Genomic DNA, 18,254 nt, shown 5'->3' with positions numbered 1-18,254 from the left:
TCAAGACTCATGGTCGACTATATCCCTTGCCTTTCGTGAACAGAGAGGTCACTTTCTCAGTAGCTGCTCCTAATCTTTGGAATACTTTACCTGTTCAAATGAGAAATTCCCAAACTCCTGACACTTTCAAATCCTTGCTAAAGACCCATCTTTATTCATTGGCCTTCAAACAGAGTTGAGTAGTGACATTTATTTTATTTTTTACTTTTTCTACTGTTGTCATGTATATTTGTTGTCTATTGTGGAAAGCACTTTGGTCAACTAGTGTTGTTTTTAAATGTGCTATATAAATAAACTTGAACTTGAACTTGAACTTTTACAGCAGACTGCGGTTTCAGATCATGAGTGTGCTTGTTAATGAGTGTGTGTGTGTGTGTGAATGTTAAGTGTAAGACTGATTGACATGAAGATATAAACTACACTGCTTCACACATTCAGTCTCTCTGTCTCTCTGTCTTTCACACTCATGATGTTTTTCCCTCTGCAGCCCCCCTTTGCTCTCACAAAAGATGATAATGAACATGTCAGCATGCTAATCATTCTTCAGAAATTCCTCTTTAAAGCCAAAAAATGTATTTGTGGATTCACTCACTTTGAAGCTGATTGGGTGAATAAACTGCAGAGGTGCAGGATCAGACAACAGCTGCAGAGGGAAATTTCTGTAATTCTTATTAGTGGAATTTTCAACTGTTTGTTTTAAGTTTCATTTCTTAATCGAACATTTAAGAAGCCCTAGAAATAAGAAATAACATAAGATTGTATTATCTTTGATATGCCTGTTGTTTTAATTTGATAGCTAAAGATGATAAGAAACAAAATGCCTTTTTCATGAGTATCCTTTCACCCAATGTCAGCTGGGATTGGCTCCAGCCCCCCGCGACCCTTTACGCAGGATAAGTGGTTGACGATGGATGGATGGATGAGTATTACAGTTAAGTACATTTTTAAAGTACTGCCATTGCACTTCACGTTGCTTAAGTTAGACATTTGACCCCACTACTTACAACGGTGAGTTTTGTCCTTTTTACACTGCTGCATTTATCCAGAGCCTGTAGATATTATGTAGAATGAGGTTTTACAAAAACTACAATATGACCGTAAAATATGTTGCACTAAGCCACACATTTTTATACTCGTTAACAAGCCACAGCTGTGATTAAATGTGATCTTCTCCTCAGTCACAGAGTGCAGGTGTTGAAATTTTCAGCAAGAATGGCATTTTGTGAAAAGAAAACCTAATCAATATAAATAAACAATAATAGCAATGTGAACCATCCCTCACGGCGAACTCTTGATGATTAAACAGTGGGTGGTTAATTACTCAATCACAATGTGCAATTTCTCTGAAGCTGCTGCAGAGCTGTCATGTTTTGTGGTAGTTTCCTGTGAGAACCCACCAATGAACACAACATACACAGATATGTTTGTTCTACTACCCCTGTGGGGACATCTGGTTGACATAATGCATTCCCCAGCCCCTTACTCTAACCTTAACCATCCACAGTTACACGCCTAACATTAACCTACCACTTACCTAACTGTAACCTGAACCCTAAAACCACGTCTTAACCCTCAAAAAGCAGCTGTACCCGTGAGAACCCCATGGATTAGTGTGCATTTAGGTTAAAGTCCTCACAAGATATAAAAACATGAAACACACTGACACACTTTTTTCCCCTCACCCTTTTTTTTTGCATTGTGAATAGCCAACATGATATGCATGCTAGAGAGGAGGACTAACTAGATGAATTAGCGTGACAGAACTCTGGAGGGCTTCCATTTTATCATCGAGTTATTCATTTGTTCAGATTATAAACCAAAATACACTTGTGATACGGATGCATAATTTCATAAGTGAATAAAATGTTGTGCATGTACACACTGTTATGGTATGGGAAGAAATGGAGGAAGGATGTAAAATGTGTTGAGTGGTGGTAAAGAAGGCAGGATGCGATACAAGGAAATGAGTGAAGGGTGCAGGGATAAGGGAAGGAAGAAAACAACTTAGTAGGGAAGAATAAAAGAAGGGATGGAAAAATAAAGTTGGGATGAAATATGAAACAAGTAGGAGAGTAACTGACCACCATCTGATGGTCATATCAGTAATTACACATGTAGACAGCAGCTGTCTGGACAGTAAAGTATCACCTTGTGTGACCTTCTCTGTAGCCACTGATTAACCAGCATGATATCAAGGCTATGACGGGTTCTTCAAACTACAAAGAAATTATTGTACAGTTGAAGCATTTCGGGGAATTTTAATGAATCTGACGTAAAAACTGTAATTTTATTTGACTCACACAAACCTCTCTGCTTTAGTCTCGACTGTCGTATGAAGTTTTATAATGATGGTGATGTGAATGGCAAATGTCTAATTACCTGCGGTACCTACACTCTAGTCATACCTTTCTCTTAAATGTAAATGCTCCGTACTTGTATAGCGCCACTAAAAGCGCTTTCACACTACCTCTGCATTCATTCACTGAGCCTTAGTGCTCGAACAGAAACTAACATTCATACACTGACAGAACAGCCACCAGAGGCAATTCAGGGTTCAGTATCTTGCCCAAGGATACTTCAACATGCAGCCTGGGGGAGCCAGGGATTGAACCGCCGACCTTCTGATTAACTCTACCTCCTGAGCCAAATAACATTGTTAGTCTCTACCTAGACTAACAATATCATATCTTTCCTTTCCTTATCAGTTTTTAAAACGTGACCCACTTTCAAAACCACACAATCCGTATTTCCAAGGTCACTGAGGTCTGCTGATCAGTGCCCAGGACCAGGCTGAAGACCAGGGGCGATCGCTCTTTTTCAGCAGTTGCCCCCAAACTGTGGAATGAGCACCTCAGTGTGTCATTGGCTAATTCCTCAAATGGGCTAACTATAGTGTTACAAACAATTTTTATGCAAGATAAACAAAACAAACTTATTGTTTAGAAATTTATTGATTGAATTCAGAACATTTCTAAACAAAACATTTTTTTGCCTATAGAAATGCTGATAAATGAAAAGAACACATCACAAATGCCTTTTAGAAATTGTTGCTCATGTTGATGTACAGTATAACATGTTGGGGAAGAATGAAAACCTATATCCTTCAATAATAAAAGCACTCCCAAGCATGACTTTAGGGGTTGAGGGGAACGTACGAATATATTGTAATGATCTTGGATTTCAGAAGGATCATGTGGATCATTTTCTGAAGACTAAACTCTCAACTTAGTTTTGGCTTTGCTGCACCAGTTCAAGAAGAACCATGAGTCTTTTATTTATTATGCATTTTTGCCACGTGGCAGTTTATATTAGTATTTGTATTTGTTCTCCAGTTTCTTAGTTATCTTGAACATTTCATAGGGGGGGATTGAGGACCTCTTGCTCTATATCTTTAAGGGATGGATATTTTTTTAGAAAAGCACCAAAACAGGTCTCAATTTGAAAGCATGTCTTACTACCAAATTCTGTCAGGTCTGTTCTTTTAGGGCTGGAGGCAAAGAAACCAAACCGAATTATATCTTTGACATTGCCAGAAAGCACAAGATTTGTTCTGCGGTAAGTTGTGTGACATTTTTTGTTGTTACTGAGGATCTGAACGGCAGATGTTAGCCAGAAATGTAAGGAGTGGAATGCAAAGGATTTTCCATAAATTGTTCGGTTGGTCAGGACTGCTTCGTTGAATATCCCATAAAACTTTTGATTATCAGATGTATAAACACAGATTGCTTGCTTATGCTCCTTAGTTAGAGCCTCCTCCCCTTTATCGATTGGTTCTAGTTTCTTGTTTGCACAACGTTCTGCTTTTTTCCAGACATTTGCAAAAATCGCCAGTGTTCTCTTTTTCAAAGTATTTGTCTTTGATCATTTCCGTCATTGTTTCGTTGCAGGCAAAGTACATGTCATCAACAGCATCTTCAGCCATGTTCAATGGGATGACCTGGTCAGCATCTTGCAGACTGAAGATGTAACTGATCTGGAGGGGAAGGAAGAACAGATGGGAAGGAAGGTCATGAATTAAATGCAGTTTGCACCGCTTTAACAAAGTGTAGCTTACTTTATGATACTTTTGCTGCTGAGACATTCTGTACTTCTGCAAACCCAAATCTTGTACTAGACTCAACTTACATGTTGGTACCAGCTCTCATACATATTCTATTCCCTCATCACTACCTGTATGTACTGTATTATGTATGTATTGTGGTGTCCCAAAGAGAACCCTGGCTAACAACCACCAATGGAGTAAATACGTTGAAAAAACACCTCACCGCTTACGGCCCCCACAAACCTTCTGTCCCCAGCAACTGGATCCTGGAAGCTGAATTTAGGACAACAAGAAGAAGATGTAGGATTATGGGGACAGAGCAGAGAGCAACTGAATACAATACACATTCAAACATTTGTCCCGCCCCTTAATATGACAAATGTCCAAGCTGTAGGACTGCAGGAAAAGGGCCCAACGAACCAGCCTCTGGTTAGGACACCTTTGTAGTTGGAGGCGGGGCATAGTCATCAATAGCCTGCACTTTTGCCCGCACTGGACACACTCTCCCTTGTCCCACTACACAGCCCAAATAAGTGACTGTAGCCTTCGCAAACTCACACTTGGCCAGATTAACAGTCAACTGTGAGTGAGCCAAACGGTCAAAAACCCTCTTGATGCGGTCAAGGTGACCATCCTAATCATCTGAAAAAATAACTACATCATCCAAATACACAGAACACCCATCCAAATCTCCAACAACCCTGTTCATCAGGCGCTGAAAGTTCGCTGGGGCATTCCACAAACTAAACGGCATCACTGCATATGAATACAAACCAGTAGGTGTAATAAATGCAGCAATCTCTCGCGCTCTTTCTGACAAAGGGACCTGCCAGGAGCCTTTCAATAGATCAAACTTACTCACAAACCTAGCGGACCCCACTTGGTCAATGCAGTCTTCCATAAGGGTGAGGGGAAAACAGTCTGGTTTTGTGACACTGTTTGCCTCCATAAAGTCTGTACAAGTTTGGGAGTGTTATCAAACTTCAGCACAAGCAGCAAGGTGATGCCCAACTGGAACTGGAGGGGTCCGTGATACCTTTCTGCAGCATATACTTAACTTCAGCATCCAAATGTTTACATTTCTCCGGGTGAACACGATAAAACCTCTGCTTAATCGGTTTACAATCCCCAACATCTATATCATGCTCAACCAAATGTGTGCGGGTAGGGAGATTCCGCATGGACACTGAGTTCTTAAGCCGCCCATATAGCACCGCTTCATGTGGGCCCAACAAATCCTCCTCCCCTTGACCTACCACAGCCTGATTGGACACAGATACAGACAAGCAAGCTGGATGCACATCAGAAAGCTGTGCTTCAACTGCCTGCTATACACGAGCATAGTATGGTTTTAGCAAGTTGACATGACAGAGCTGAGTAGACGATCTACGACTGGGAGTAGCAATCACATAATTCTGGTCTGACACCTTTTTCCACCACTAAGTATGGCCCTGAAAACTTGAAATGGGGAAGTAACAATGGGCAACAGAGCAAGCACCTGATCTCCTGGCAAAAAAGCACGATCCTCTACTCTGTGGTCATAAAGATTTTTCATTTTGTACAGATACCAACCATTGAATTCACAGACGGGTCTGTTGTCCGTCTTTGCGAGGGAGAGAGAGAGCGAGAGCCAGCGACAGAGCGAGAGGATGTGCGGCGCGAATATGCGCTGCGCAGCGCTGCAATCAAAAATGACTTTAAATGGGTCGCCAAATTTACTTGGTTATTTACCGTTAATCTCCCTGGACAACCTGCCCAAGTAAAGCATATGTGTGGGAAACACTGGGCTGTTAAGTTATCTTGTTTCAAGTGTGGTGCTATACAGATAATATAACTTTAAATTATATTATTGTATTAATTATTAAATTATAGCAATATTATGAATCTTGATGGCATCTAAACCCTAATCCCCAACATAATGCCATGTAAGCCAAAGTAGTGCCAACAGAGTGCTTAGGAAAGCGCCCCGGAAACTTTCAAAAATCTGATTCTGAACAGAAGGAGGGACATTGAACTGGGACTGGGCATGAGGATAGCTGAAGGAATGTTTCATGGTTTGTGTGTCGGGGTGTGAGTGTGTGTGCTATGTGTGCATGAGAGTGAAAGAGAGAATGTCAGTATTTTCAACTTATGAAATAAAAGTGTTTGAATATTGTACAACTTGTATTATCATTCATATGCACGTACAACGCCGGTTAACAAGAAAAAGTTGGCTAGTAAAATAGCTGAGGATTGGTAGGAGTTGGTTGATTTTAGAATCCACATGCCACAGTGTTAGGTGGACCAAAAACTTTGTTTCCATCCCTCCGGCCACCCTCTCTTTCTCTCACCTTCTCCCTTTGTGTCCCACACATCTACCTTGACTTACACACACAAACAACACATTATCTCTGCGTTTGCTGATTGTTGTAGGTTTGTTGTTTGACTTAGATTAGATAGTAGTGGTTTATTTACTGAAGTTGTGATTGTTAATCCGTGCTAAATGAATAAATTCTGTTATTCTTTTAAGAAGTTTGTAGTGTGAAGACTTCCCCAGTCTGCCTGCCTGTATGTCTTCTCTGTTTTGCAGATTCTGGGTGTGGCTTGTAGGTAGAGCTGGGAGGGTCCAATGCGTCTACCTGCCCATCTGGGTTGGGCTTCCTAGAGGACATAAAAGGGCCGCCTTTCTAGAAATCACTCTCTCTGCTGGCCTGCTGCTTCAACCTCAGCTTTTGTTCCTTTGTTTGATTTGCTGCACCCACCAACATTTATTACACTTCATCCTCACTCATCCACACACTTCTGACATGACTGATTATATCAACCCACACCACCAACTTAGTTAAGTTGTTTGTTAGTTTGAGTTAAATAAACCACTTTTGTTCTTATTATCTGTGTGAGGCTTTCCTTTTTGTGACCAGCCTTGACCCAGGTGGTAACAGAAGTTATTGTGTACGGTATTGTGATTGAAGTTGGTTGAGACAATGAGTCTACTGACTTCCTCCTTCACTGTTGGCTTATTATTAACTTATGTTGTTTAATTGTTGTTGCTGTGGCTCAGCAGCAGTGGCAGGGACAGGAATTAGCATGCAGCTGAACAGGGTTAGGAGTCGGACGAACCGCCAACAGGACACCGGGTACAGGAGTCAGCCGGGTCCATGACCAGACCATGGGAGCAGGCGTTTGGCCGCCGGCTGGACTCAAGGAGCTGGAGTTGGCCATGTAGTTAATGGAACAGAGGAAACAGGAGTTGCTGTGTCTGTCTGATCACATATGAAATTGGTGTTTGGACTTTGCTACAACACTGGAGACAAAGTCAATAGTTGTTCAAGAAAGACAGAGCTTTACTGGAACTCTAAAAGAAACAATGATCCAAAACAAACAGGCAGCAGTGAAATGTAAAACCACAGGGAAAAAACTAACTAGCAGGGTGTTACGACCCAGGCTCTCAGGCCGCAACAATGGAAGAGGATGCAACTCAATTTTAACAAAGCTTAACATAAATTTATTTATTATAATGTGGCGTGGTCGTTCGTGATAAAAGTTACAATTAAAAGGTTTAACTGAAAATATCTTTTAAAAGTATCTAGCCAACAACAACAGCAAATTATCGGTCGTGCAGCTGGTACACAAATAAAATTCTCAATTAAAAAATCTCAGAAACATATGTTAAAAGGCACACCAACAACGCCACCTAGGGAATGAGCCCTAGTACTCACAGACACACAGGTTCTTTAAAATCGGGGTTTGGGCAGAGCAGAAACAAACCACAAAGGCGAAAATAACTTTAACAATTTATTACCACATTTATAACAATGTTTATAAGTTTAAAAAGCCGAACTAAAATCAATGTCATGCCACAGGTTAAAAAGAGGGCTTATATAAGAGTGAAATTTTCCATTATTCGCCAGCTCTTGGCAACGGCAAACACTTACTCGGCCGATTCCTCCGTCCCATGGCCCAGCGGCTCCACAGGTCGCTACGTCTGCTCCTCAGTCCTCACCGCTCGTCCTACAACATAGGAAGCACTGGCGAGTAGTGTGATCTCATCAAATAGCCCACATCCAATGCTCCACGAGCCCGACTCTGCAGCCCTCCCCTATCTTGGTCCTCTTCATCAGCTAATCCTAATTCTTTCATCTCCCGTTCTTCATCTTCATTTCTTGTTCTTCAGCACACTAGTTTACTCAAACACATCGTAAACTACTCTACTAATCTTGATCTTCTTATCATGCCTTTTCCTCACTAACCGCCAACTAAAAGATCCCTCAAAGGGCAACTACCCGAAAGGGAGAACATCCACCCGGTTGAGGAAACTCACTCCTGAAAAGTTGCGTACACTTTCTCTATACACTTAGACGATTACATGGCCATTATTCTAGATTTTACCAAAAATCCATATCTACACCGCTTCCAAACCACAGCTTGCTTCAGTGGCGTGGCCTAACAAGCCCCCAAGTGGTACCCGTTCTCATCCTAACCCATTGCCGCCGCTCCAAGCTCTCCGGTTTTCTCCAACCTCTGGGTTCCAAGGTCTGCAGAGAAACAGCATGTCTTCCCATGACACTAGATTTCTAGGATTCACTCTTGACACAATCCGTTTCACACTGTAATCTGGATTGAAAGCTCATGCAGTTGCCTCCTTTAGGCAAAACCATGTGGCTGTCAGTTTTCAGTAGACGAGAGCTAGTTTCTGGTCTGTTGGTCCAGCATAGAATATCTGATGTCAGCTCTGTTTTGGATAAATGCGCATTTAACTATATCTCCTTCTCACCATAGTCAAACTCGTCATGATGGTATTAGTTATACATTAATATGATTTCATAACATTAACAACCAACAGTTTACTATGCATTCACATGCTCCTTGGATGTTCCAACTGCAGCTTCTTCTGTATGGCTTGCTGACATTTCTCACAGCTGAAACCACCACCTATGGGCAATGCAAGGAAACACAAACAATAAAAAGTATTCCAGTATATTATTAGTAACTAGGCATGTATTACACAACAAAAAAAAAACCCAATGCCATGACACACAGTATTTGTCTCCTCTCTGAGCATGAATAAGAACTAATTTTTTTAGAAAGATTTTTCGTTCTAATAGTTCTGTCGATCCTCCGACTGGGCACAAGTAGTGGGAGTTGGTCGGACCACCAACGGGGCTGATGTTAGTTGATCCTCCGACTGGGCATGAGGAGTAGGACTCGGTTGGATCACCGGCAGAGTAGAAACCGAACGATCCACCGACTGGGCATGAGGGGCAGGGGTTGGCCGGTTCACCATCGGAGCTGATGTCAGTCGATCCCCCTACTGGGCATGAGGAGAAGGGGTCGGCCGGACCGTTGACGGAGCTGGTACTGGTCGGACCACTGATGGGGCACGAGGAACAGGAGTTGGCTTGACCACCAATGGGGATAGTGAAGGAGTTCTGGACAGTCTGGAGTTGATCAATAGATTTTTGGGTTAAACAGGTGAAAAGGCTGTTGCAATAATCCAGGCGTGATGAAGGCGTGTAAAATGGTCCTTAAAAGTTAACATAGATCTTGCAATGTTTGCTATATTTCTAAGTTGATAAAAACATGATTGAACAAGCTTTGTGGTGTGCTGCTCTAAATTTAAATTACTATGAAACCAGACAGTTTCTTTGCAACAGGCTTAATGTGAATTACTAGGGAACCAGCAGATGGCAGTATTTGTTTTGCCATCTGCTGGGACCAGGATTTCTGTTTTGTCTGAGTTCAGCTGGAGGAAATTATTTGACATCCATTTTTTAACTTCACAAAGGCAGTTGTTAAGTGAACTCAGCATTCCAGGGTCTGTGGATCTGACGGGCAAGTATATTTGTGTCATCAGCATAAATATGAAAAGAAATACCATGTTGAAGGATAATATGTGGGGAAGGGGAAGCAGATACAAGGAAAACAAAATGGGTCCTAAGACCGACCCCTGAGGCACACCCTATTTAACAGGACAGAACGAAGAGACATAGTAGTTTACAGACACGCAAAACTTCCTATTTGACAGGTAGGATGAAAACCATTCTAGGGCAGTACCAGAGATCCCCACCCAGTGCCTGAGTCTGTCTACCATGATGTTGTGATCAATGGTGTCAAAAGCAGCGCTAAGGTCCAGGAGTACCAGGACTGAGCACATTCCTTCATCAGCAGACATTAAAAGGTCATTGGTGACGTTAAGCAGGGCAGTCTCAGTGCTGTGGTACTTCCTGAAACCAGATTGAAACTTGTCAAATATTTTGTTATTTTCCAGTTCACCCAGAGAATTAAGAGTTGGCTGTTCATTTTCTCTGGTGATTACATTTTGTTTTAAGCCTGTTGCTAGCTAGATAAAATTATCATCTTGGTTAAAATTACAGTTAACATGACTTACAGATGCATCTTGCTAACCAAGATAGCTAGCTTCACACGAGCCGGGTCCACCGTCTCGTCCAAATATGGTCACGTCTGGTGCCAGTCTATGCTATTGAAATAGGGGGAAATCAAATAGGGGTGTGACTTTTTGTCATTTTGTTGTAAAATGCATAAACTTGGTGTGGCATTTGGTTCACTTCTTCAGTCTAATGGTGAATTCCATTCCTTATTTTTCAACTACCCCATGTTTTCAATTGTGCCCCTTGCCCCTTGAAACAGAGTTACTAGAGGAAGTGGTTAAAATCATAATACGTAATGGGACAACCCTTCAAGATCCCTGTACATCATCAGTAGTCAATGATGGCTCTTAAGTTAACAGATGCAACAAGTTTTTGCCAGACTTTTCCTTGACAGCGTTTAAAATATGCCGTCCTCCGCTGTGGCAATCTCTCTTGTGTAGGTCATAGCTAGCCTTCTGCTAATGAATACATTTGTGTTAGGATAGACTGCAAACTAGTTTTGCTGTAGTTAGCCTACCTATGCTGGCTACAATGTAATGTTATAATGTTACATTGTAGCTGGCATGTTGCATAGTGATTGCTGGTGCTTTCACAATGCATTCTGGGAGCTTTCTCGTAGCCCTCCGTTTGAAATGTGCCTCTGAAACATCTCTGTTTCGAGGGCTGTGTAGTTACCCCTGTATTGCAACAAGAACCCGGATACTTTACCTCTAGGTGTGAAATTGCAAAATGAAGGGGTAGGGGCAAGTGGTGAAATGGGATTCATCCTTAGTGTCCATCACCAGGATGCCCATGGCATTGTGGTTCTAAAAATTTGACTGTTTTTATTACATGTCAACTAAAGTCTTGGTCCTTGGTCATTGTGCGAAATGTGAGGTACAACCTGCACAGGTTGCCAGTCCATTGCAGGGCACATATATACAAACAAGCACTCACACTCAACCTAAGGACAATTTAGAGTTGCCAGTTAACCTAGCCTGCATGACTTTGGATGGTGGGAGGACCAGAGCACCTGGAGAGAACCACACAGACAAGGGGAGAACATGCAGACTCCACACAGAAAGGCCTTGGAAGACCTAGGTTCGAACCCACAAACTTCTTGCTGTGAGGCGACATTGATAACCACTGCTGACAGGACAGTGAATAGCAATAGGAAATGAGGAGTGTGAAAGGGGGCAACCCGCTACAAAGGGTGATAGGCTGGACTCAAACCTAGGCTATAGCAATAAGGACTCAGTCTAACCACACTCCACCTGAAGTTAAAATAAAAATTAAGGAATTATAGGAAAGCTGTAAGAGCAACCTCGTAGTGCAAATACTTTAGTTAGCTGAGCCACCAAGCTTTGCTGGTTGTTGATAAAAGGAAGCAGAGAGCATTGGTATTCAGATCTGTGGAAATGATTAATAAAAGACAAACAACTTGAACATTACTTATCCCCCCAAAATAAGGACAAATGATCTTCGTGGACCTGATGGCAAAGGACAAAATCTGTTTGTTTTTTTTATATCTCTATCCTTTCCCTTCTCTTTTTTGCACCGAGGAGAAGAAAGAGACATGCTATCAAAATGATAGGAAGAGAAAATCCTATCATTTGATTGTCTGAGAGACTGCCATCTCCCACCTCCACATGCTCAACACCCCATTAGAAAAAGAGAACAATAGAACAGCTCTCTGTGACACCGTGCCTTGTCAAATGCCAAGTTGGTGTCTGTGCTACTGTTAGCGAGCATTTTGTTACTTTCCTGTGCTTGACACATCAGGTACAGGCCTAACAGATGTCTTCTTGAAGAATAAATAGCAAATAACTTGGTATTTGGTTGGATGAACATCTTACTTTTAAAACACATATTTAATATTATGACTTGATGAGAAAGTTAAGATTCGAAATTGGTTTCTTTCATAGAAAAATTGGTTTCTTTTATAGAAACAAATTATGTCTATGTCTTGTGTGAAAGAGACAACAATCACATGTATCATAAACTCTGAGATGCATTCTGGAAGAGACACACTGGAGAAGAACCTTATAACCAACATTGTCATATTGTTGTAATTTTCTTGATGCTTTTAGATTTTAATACATCAGAGATACAGTCATACAGTTTAGCGTCAGCCTTCAACATCATTTAATCATTCAAGTGAGAATTTTGCAGCCTATACCGCCCTTTTTGTAGAAGGCCTCAGTTACAGTATGCTTCTGAAATTCCATGCAGGCCACATTAACTTTGTTCTCATACTGTCCTGGTCCCAACATACGCCAACATTTACTCATATAGCTGACACTTTTATTCAAAGCGACTTAGAATTGCTACACATGTCAGAGGTTGCACCCCTCTGGAGCAATGGTGTCCCACGCCAAAGGCAAGCATCTTATCTATACACCATCAACACCAGCCTACCAGTAACCCTGACAATTTGTTTGTTTTGGATTTACATTTTTCTGCTGCCTGTTTGTTTTCGATAGTTGTTTCTTTTTGACTTCCAGTTAAGCTCTGCCCCTGCTGAACAACTATTGACTTTGGTGTCACAGCAAAGAGTACATTAACAACACATTCACATGAGATTAGGCACATGACATTTGATAAAAAAAGATGTATTTACAAGGTTTGCGAACACCACCTATGTGACTAGGATGTTCATTAAACAAACAATACTCTGCAGAAAAGTATAAAAGAACTGCTCTCTATGCACACATGCAGATCATAGCTGCTTCCAGGGTGTTTGAAAACTACAAGGTAGGTCTTTGAATGGATTAGTAACTGACATTCATTATCTTTTCTACCATATGTATATTTTTTGGCCATTAAATAACTGATAAATTCAGGTACCTCTTCACATTGCAGATAGGTAATGACAAGCTAAAAATCCCTTAATAAATATCTTCATAACAAAAATGAAAATGTCTTAGGTAAAATTGTTGTTTTGTTGTTATAAAGTTTCGGATTTGAGAGATGTAATGCAATTTGAAATGGATAGTATATTGATGCTACTTATTCATCAAATATTAACAAAATAATTCTGAATGAGAACAAGGATGAGCAACAGCTTGAGAGGCTGATAAAATATCTACTATTCCCAGCAATGGTGCTAAAACCTTGATTTAATTAAGTACATAATATGAATGTACAATAATGATTGATGTATTTGGGTTATGCCTAGTTACTATTACAGATCAATGATAAAGTTATAAATTTGTACCAATATTCATTTTTCAGAAAGGTCTGAATGTGCATCAGATCCAGGGGGAAGAGTTTGTGATACAATCCTTAACATTCCTGATACTGAAGATTGTTTTTTTTTTTATGTTAGGAAAAGATTGTGGTCATGGTTAACATGGTTAACATTTATGGTGATACTCTCTTTTGTGATCTTGATGTCTTGGTCAGGTAAGGGATCTTATAAAGGCAAGTTAGATCTAAATTAAAAAAAAATTACTTAAAGGCGGGTGGGAATTTATCTACGAGCAAAAACATTTGATATAGATGGTGATCGCTATGTATGTTTTAAACTGTCTTTTAATACAAAGAATTCAAAAAACAAACAAATAAAAAGAAACCAACATTTACCAACATATCCCATAGTGAAGCCTGGCACTGTGCACAACTCAACAGTAGACAAGGGAACTGTGGAGCTAGTGATGTGTTGGCCGCGAACGAGTCAGCTCTATGAGCCGGCTCTTTGAAGTAACTGATGGCTAGCTCCCGTCACTGCATATTGTAAGATATGGCATTACTGCACTCATCTGGCATATTATTAATAGCTTTTTCATTGTTTAAATAGACATTTCAAACAAGCTTTAGTTTGATCTTGACCTCCTCCCATTGCGTGCAAAAGGGCCTCATAAGCTATTATGGTCTGTTTTTTGGGATCTTTTTTAATCCATAGACACCTCAGGCCAATTATACATTCATTTGGGCGTCCTCCTAAATGTTTTTGACAGGTTATGCACCTTGTGAAGACATGAATCTGTGTGTTTTATCTGCCTGAGAGAAATAAAAGTAAAAAAAATAAACATTATCCTAGCAACACCTATTTTGTTCACCTGGCAAAACTGTTTCACAGATGAAAAAAAAGGAACTCAGAAAGATAATCCTGGCAAAACTGTCATTAAGACATAAGCAGAGGAAAGAAAACAAATTAAGATCAGACTTTTTTCCACTTGCCTCTCAGGGCTTCCATACAACTATGCTTCTGACGTGTATTTTTTCACTAACCTCACATTCTATTTCATCTTTTGTGTTCCATGTTGACCATTATCAGTTACACAGCTTTAATTTAGACTCAGTTCAGACTTTACTGTTACAGTTAACGATGTCTGTCTGTGGTCTCTCTGGGTGCTTCGGCTTCCCCCTGTAGTCCAAAGACATGCAGGTTAATTGGTGACTCTATATTGCCCTTAGGTGTGAGTGTAGAAAGAAACAGTTATTTGGTCATGTGTGTGAAGATGAAAATAGTATGTAGAGGTGGACATTAGGTGAGCTTCTTTCCTGATCTTTAAATTTTGAAATTAGTTGTTCTTTGTCTTAAAAGTACATATGAATCTTATGTATGTGTGTAAATATATGCAAATGTATTTAAATCATGGTCTAATAACTAAAAAATAATCTTAGTGTTCCATAGAAATGTGGTGAACTTTCTCTACAGGATGATTTCTCCAGGTGTGGTCTTTGTCTTATTGGCTGTTCTGGGACAGACAAGTGGCTTTTCTGGTGAGATAATTGTTTTAATGTTTTCAATCAAAAAGTTGATATTTCTCCATTGACCAATTTTAGTTTTTAAATAAATAAGGAATTTTTTAAGAGGGCCAGTTCACTTCAATAAATCAAAACAAAGCAAACGCACATGCACACAACTTAGGGCTGGACGATATGATCTAAAATCAAAATCACGATTAAATAAACACTTACGATTAATTAACAATTGTTTTGTTTGTATTTTTGCACTAGTTCACTGACAAGGTTGGTTGGCTGTGAATATGCTTAACTATTAAAAGCGGGATTTTTTCTTTGATTCACAGATATCAAAAATCGATTATCTAAATAGTAATTGATAATGTAATTGATAATGACAAACATTTCACCCGATTATTAATATCAATGCGCTGCTAATGATTTTTACATGCATTACTGCATTTTTACAGCGTTTGACTAACTTCCTGTCCTCATTCTTCACAGAACATCTACGTGACAGGTTCTGGTATGAGAGTAGTAGTAAGTGAGGTCTTTTAAGGGCAGTGCAATGTAGCGTGTGTGTGGGTGAGCAAATGTGAGGAGCAAGCAACAGAAAATGATGGTGAAACTGAGTACGTTGTTGGACTGGCACTAAATGTACATGTAGGTCAGAGTCAGTCTGTTAATAAAATGTTGTTTCTCCAGCTGCTGGAAAATGAAAGAGATTAGTGCAAGCTAACATCTCCCTATGCTTCAAATTGCTGTCTGGAATCTAAACATGACGGGAAGGGGCGGAGTCACATGACTATACACACGGTGGTGTTTAAGGGGAAAGTACATGAACAACATGATGAACACTAACAGTGTGGAACATGATTAGAACAATTAAATAACCAACATGTTAAAATTAGTTTGGTTGGAGGTTCTGAGTTTTGGATTTGATTACTTCTGTCAGGATCCTGATGAGTGCACGGAGCCCAAACACAAGACACTAGAGAGCCGACGTCAAGTTCAGGATTTTAATCCAAACCAAAAACAAGCATTAAAGCTTACAGGTTGCAAAGACTGGTACATCCAAAATGATGAACATGTAGTTCCAAGAACAGGCAGGACACACATCACACTACACATGACAAGAGGTAGGAAGACAGAGTAATAACTGAGGGAACAGACGGAGCACTTGTACTGGCAGACATGGGGCAAAATAATAACCAACACAGACAGAACACATGTAACAAAATACCAGACAAGAATCTAACTCAGACAATAACAGAAACCCATGTAAACAGACAAACACCGACCATCTATAACACAGGGATCATAACAGACAAAACCTAAACGAGAACCCAGAACTAGAACCCAGAGTACCGAGCAGACTAAACCAAAATGATGCAGAGAAAGAACTAGAAGCAAATACTACAACATGAACTAAGGCACAGGACTAGGAACAAAAACCAAGACTCCCCAACAAGACACACAGACAGGACTGAAACCCAAAACCCAGACACAGAGAATACAAAATCAAAACACAAAGAAGACATAAAATAATATAATCCAGACAAGCCCAGGACAGGATCGTGACAACTTGATCAATTTATCGTCCAGCCCTAATGCAATTTTTAACGTTAAGCCATGCAAATATAACAGTTGTGATATAAAAATGTTTTCACAATGTTTACAGTTCAAAATAAATATTGTATACTAATTGTAATTTCTTTAGTATCCTTGGTCAAATCATGTAATACTTTGGTGGAGGTCACTGATCAGCGTTCAGGTAACACTGATCCAACTGCTTATTTGTACCATCAATAGTGTCCAATAGATGCCTCTGAGCAGATAATGATAGTATAAGTTCAAATAAACATGCTAATTGTTCTTTAGTAGCTTCGGTCAGATCAAACCATGTAATACTAAGTATGAATTTCTCAAACTATCTTAAATAAAACATTTTACGACTCTGCCTAGATACAAATATTGCTAAAGGTGGGAAAGCGACTCAGTCCTCGCTGTTTGAGAATGCTGTCCCTGAAAGGGCCGTTGATGGAAATCGTGCTAGCAACTGGCCAGAGGGTTCCTGTACACACACACAAAAGGATCAAAATCCATGGTGGAGTCTGGACCTCCTGAAAACGTATAAGATCAACACTGTCACAATCACCAACAGAAAAGATTGTTGCCCCGAAAGGCTCAATGGTGCTGAGATCCGCATCGGAAATTCCATCATCGACAACCGCAATGCTAATCCCAGGTAACAGACCTTTGTGTCTTAAAGTAGGTTTAAATATTCAACACTTCTAGTTATATGAAATTAGTGCACTGGATATCTACTTAATTCCAAACAGAAATCAATATTTAGGACATCAGTATTTAAACAGAACTACTGCTGAGATATATGCTTACTGTTCATCTTTTAAAATTATTTTACAAATACTTGTGATTTCTTATTCATCAGATGTGCAGTGATCTCATCTATCGCTGCTGGGGCCTCACAAACCTTTGTTTGTAATGGAATGGAAGGCCGTTATGTAAACATTGTGATTCCTGGAAGACAAGAATACCTGACACTGTGTGAGGTGGAGGTCACTGGTCAGCCTTAGTATGCAGTTTACTTTAAAGCCTATTAATTCAAACTTTCTGCTTCTTTTCCTTCAATAAAGTGTGCTTACTTGTCAATGACCTGTGCGTCTATGTTTACAGATATGCTGGTAGGTTACAAAGAGATTTTGTTGCTTTACACCAGAAATGTTGTGTTTTTCACACAGCAGACGAACAGTAAAAAGTCATTAATGAACAAACAAGCAGATGATTGGGGTGGCAGGGCCGGTGGGGGCAGGAGGCAGGCAGGCTGAAGTAGGTGCAATATGGACTGATCTGGATTTACAAGAGTGTACACAGTTGTTTTAGGTCCCCTTACACAAGAATGGAAAGAGTACTGGACTATTTTACAAGTACTTTTACTTCAAGTACATTTTACTCATGTACAAGTAAAATTTCTTCTGTAATAATGTATTTACATAAAAGTGAAGAAATAGGTCAGTGAACATGTATTCTGAGTCAATGTTACTGCATTACAATTTGAAAAGGTTATGTCTGTGTACATGGTAGAGGCCATTGTCCTGTCCATGGTTCAAGTAATGTACCACAGTCCTGCCATTGTACAAAAATTGTACCTCAGA

General features: G+C 40.1%; 1 protein-coding gene and 1 pseudogene across 3 annotated transcripts; one reads left to right on the top strand and one right to left on the bottom strand.

Moving 5' to 3' along the window:
• Positions 1-3,010: 3,010 nt before the first annotated feature.
• Positions 3,011-18,254, bottom strand: part of LOC119886096 — a 64,962-nt pseudogene continuing 49,718 nt past the window's right edge.
• Positions 12,992-17,751, top strand: LOC119886098 (fucolectin-like). Of its 3 annotated transcripts, none has more exons than XM_038696637.1 (5): positions 12,992-13,143; positions 15,053-15,117; positions 16,799-16,852; positions 17,044-17,326; positions 17,531-17,751. In XM_038696637.1, exons 2-5 carry the CDS (start codon positions 15,054-15,056, stop codon positions 17,673-17,675), a joined length of 546 nt encoding a protein of 181 aa, XP_038552565.1. In that variant the 5' UTR covers positions 12,992-13,143; position 15,053; the 3' UTR covers positions 17,676-17,751. The 3 variants fall into 3 exon arrangements, with proteins under 3 accessions (XP_038552565.1, XP_038552567.1, XP_038552566.1); XM_038696638.1 differs by having other exon boundaries at positions 13,041-13,143; positions 15,019-15,117; XM_038696639.1 differs by lacking the exon at positions 16,799-16,852 and having other exon boundaries at positions 12,993-13,143.

This window comes from Micropterus salmoides, unplaced genomic scaffold (assembly GCF_014851395.1).
Source record: "Micropterus salmoides isolate LMB-PRFRI ecotype aquatic unplaced genomic scaffold, ASM1485139v1 Ms_hic_scaffold_4, whole genome shotgun sequence".
NCBI classification, from domain to species: domain Eukaryota; kingdom Metazoa; phylum Chordata; class Actinopteri; order Centrarchiformes; family Centrarchidae; genus Micropterus; species Micropterus salmoides.
The sequence above is the reverse complement of the archived record's forward strand: the minus strand, read 5'-3'. Positions and strand labels throughout refer to the sequence as shown.

Bases quoted from the DNA above. Each gene is read 5' to 3' on its own strand.
- LOC119886098 (XM_038696637.1), top strand. From the start codon at position 15,054: ATGATTTCTCCAGGTGTGGTCTTTGTCTTATTGGCTGTTCTGGGACAG. The intron at 16,853-17,043 runs GTAACACTGATC...GACTCTGCCTAG, and splicing joins GGTCACTGATCAGCGTTCAG to ATACAAATATTGCTAAAGGT. The intron at 17,327-17,530 runs GTAACAGACCTT...CTTATTCATCAG, and splicing joins AACCGCAATGCTAATCCCAG to ATGTGCAGTGATCTCATCTA.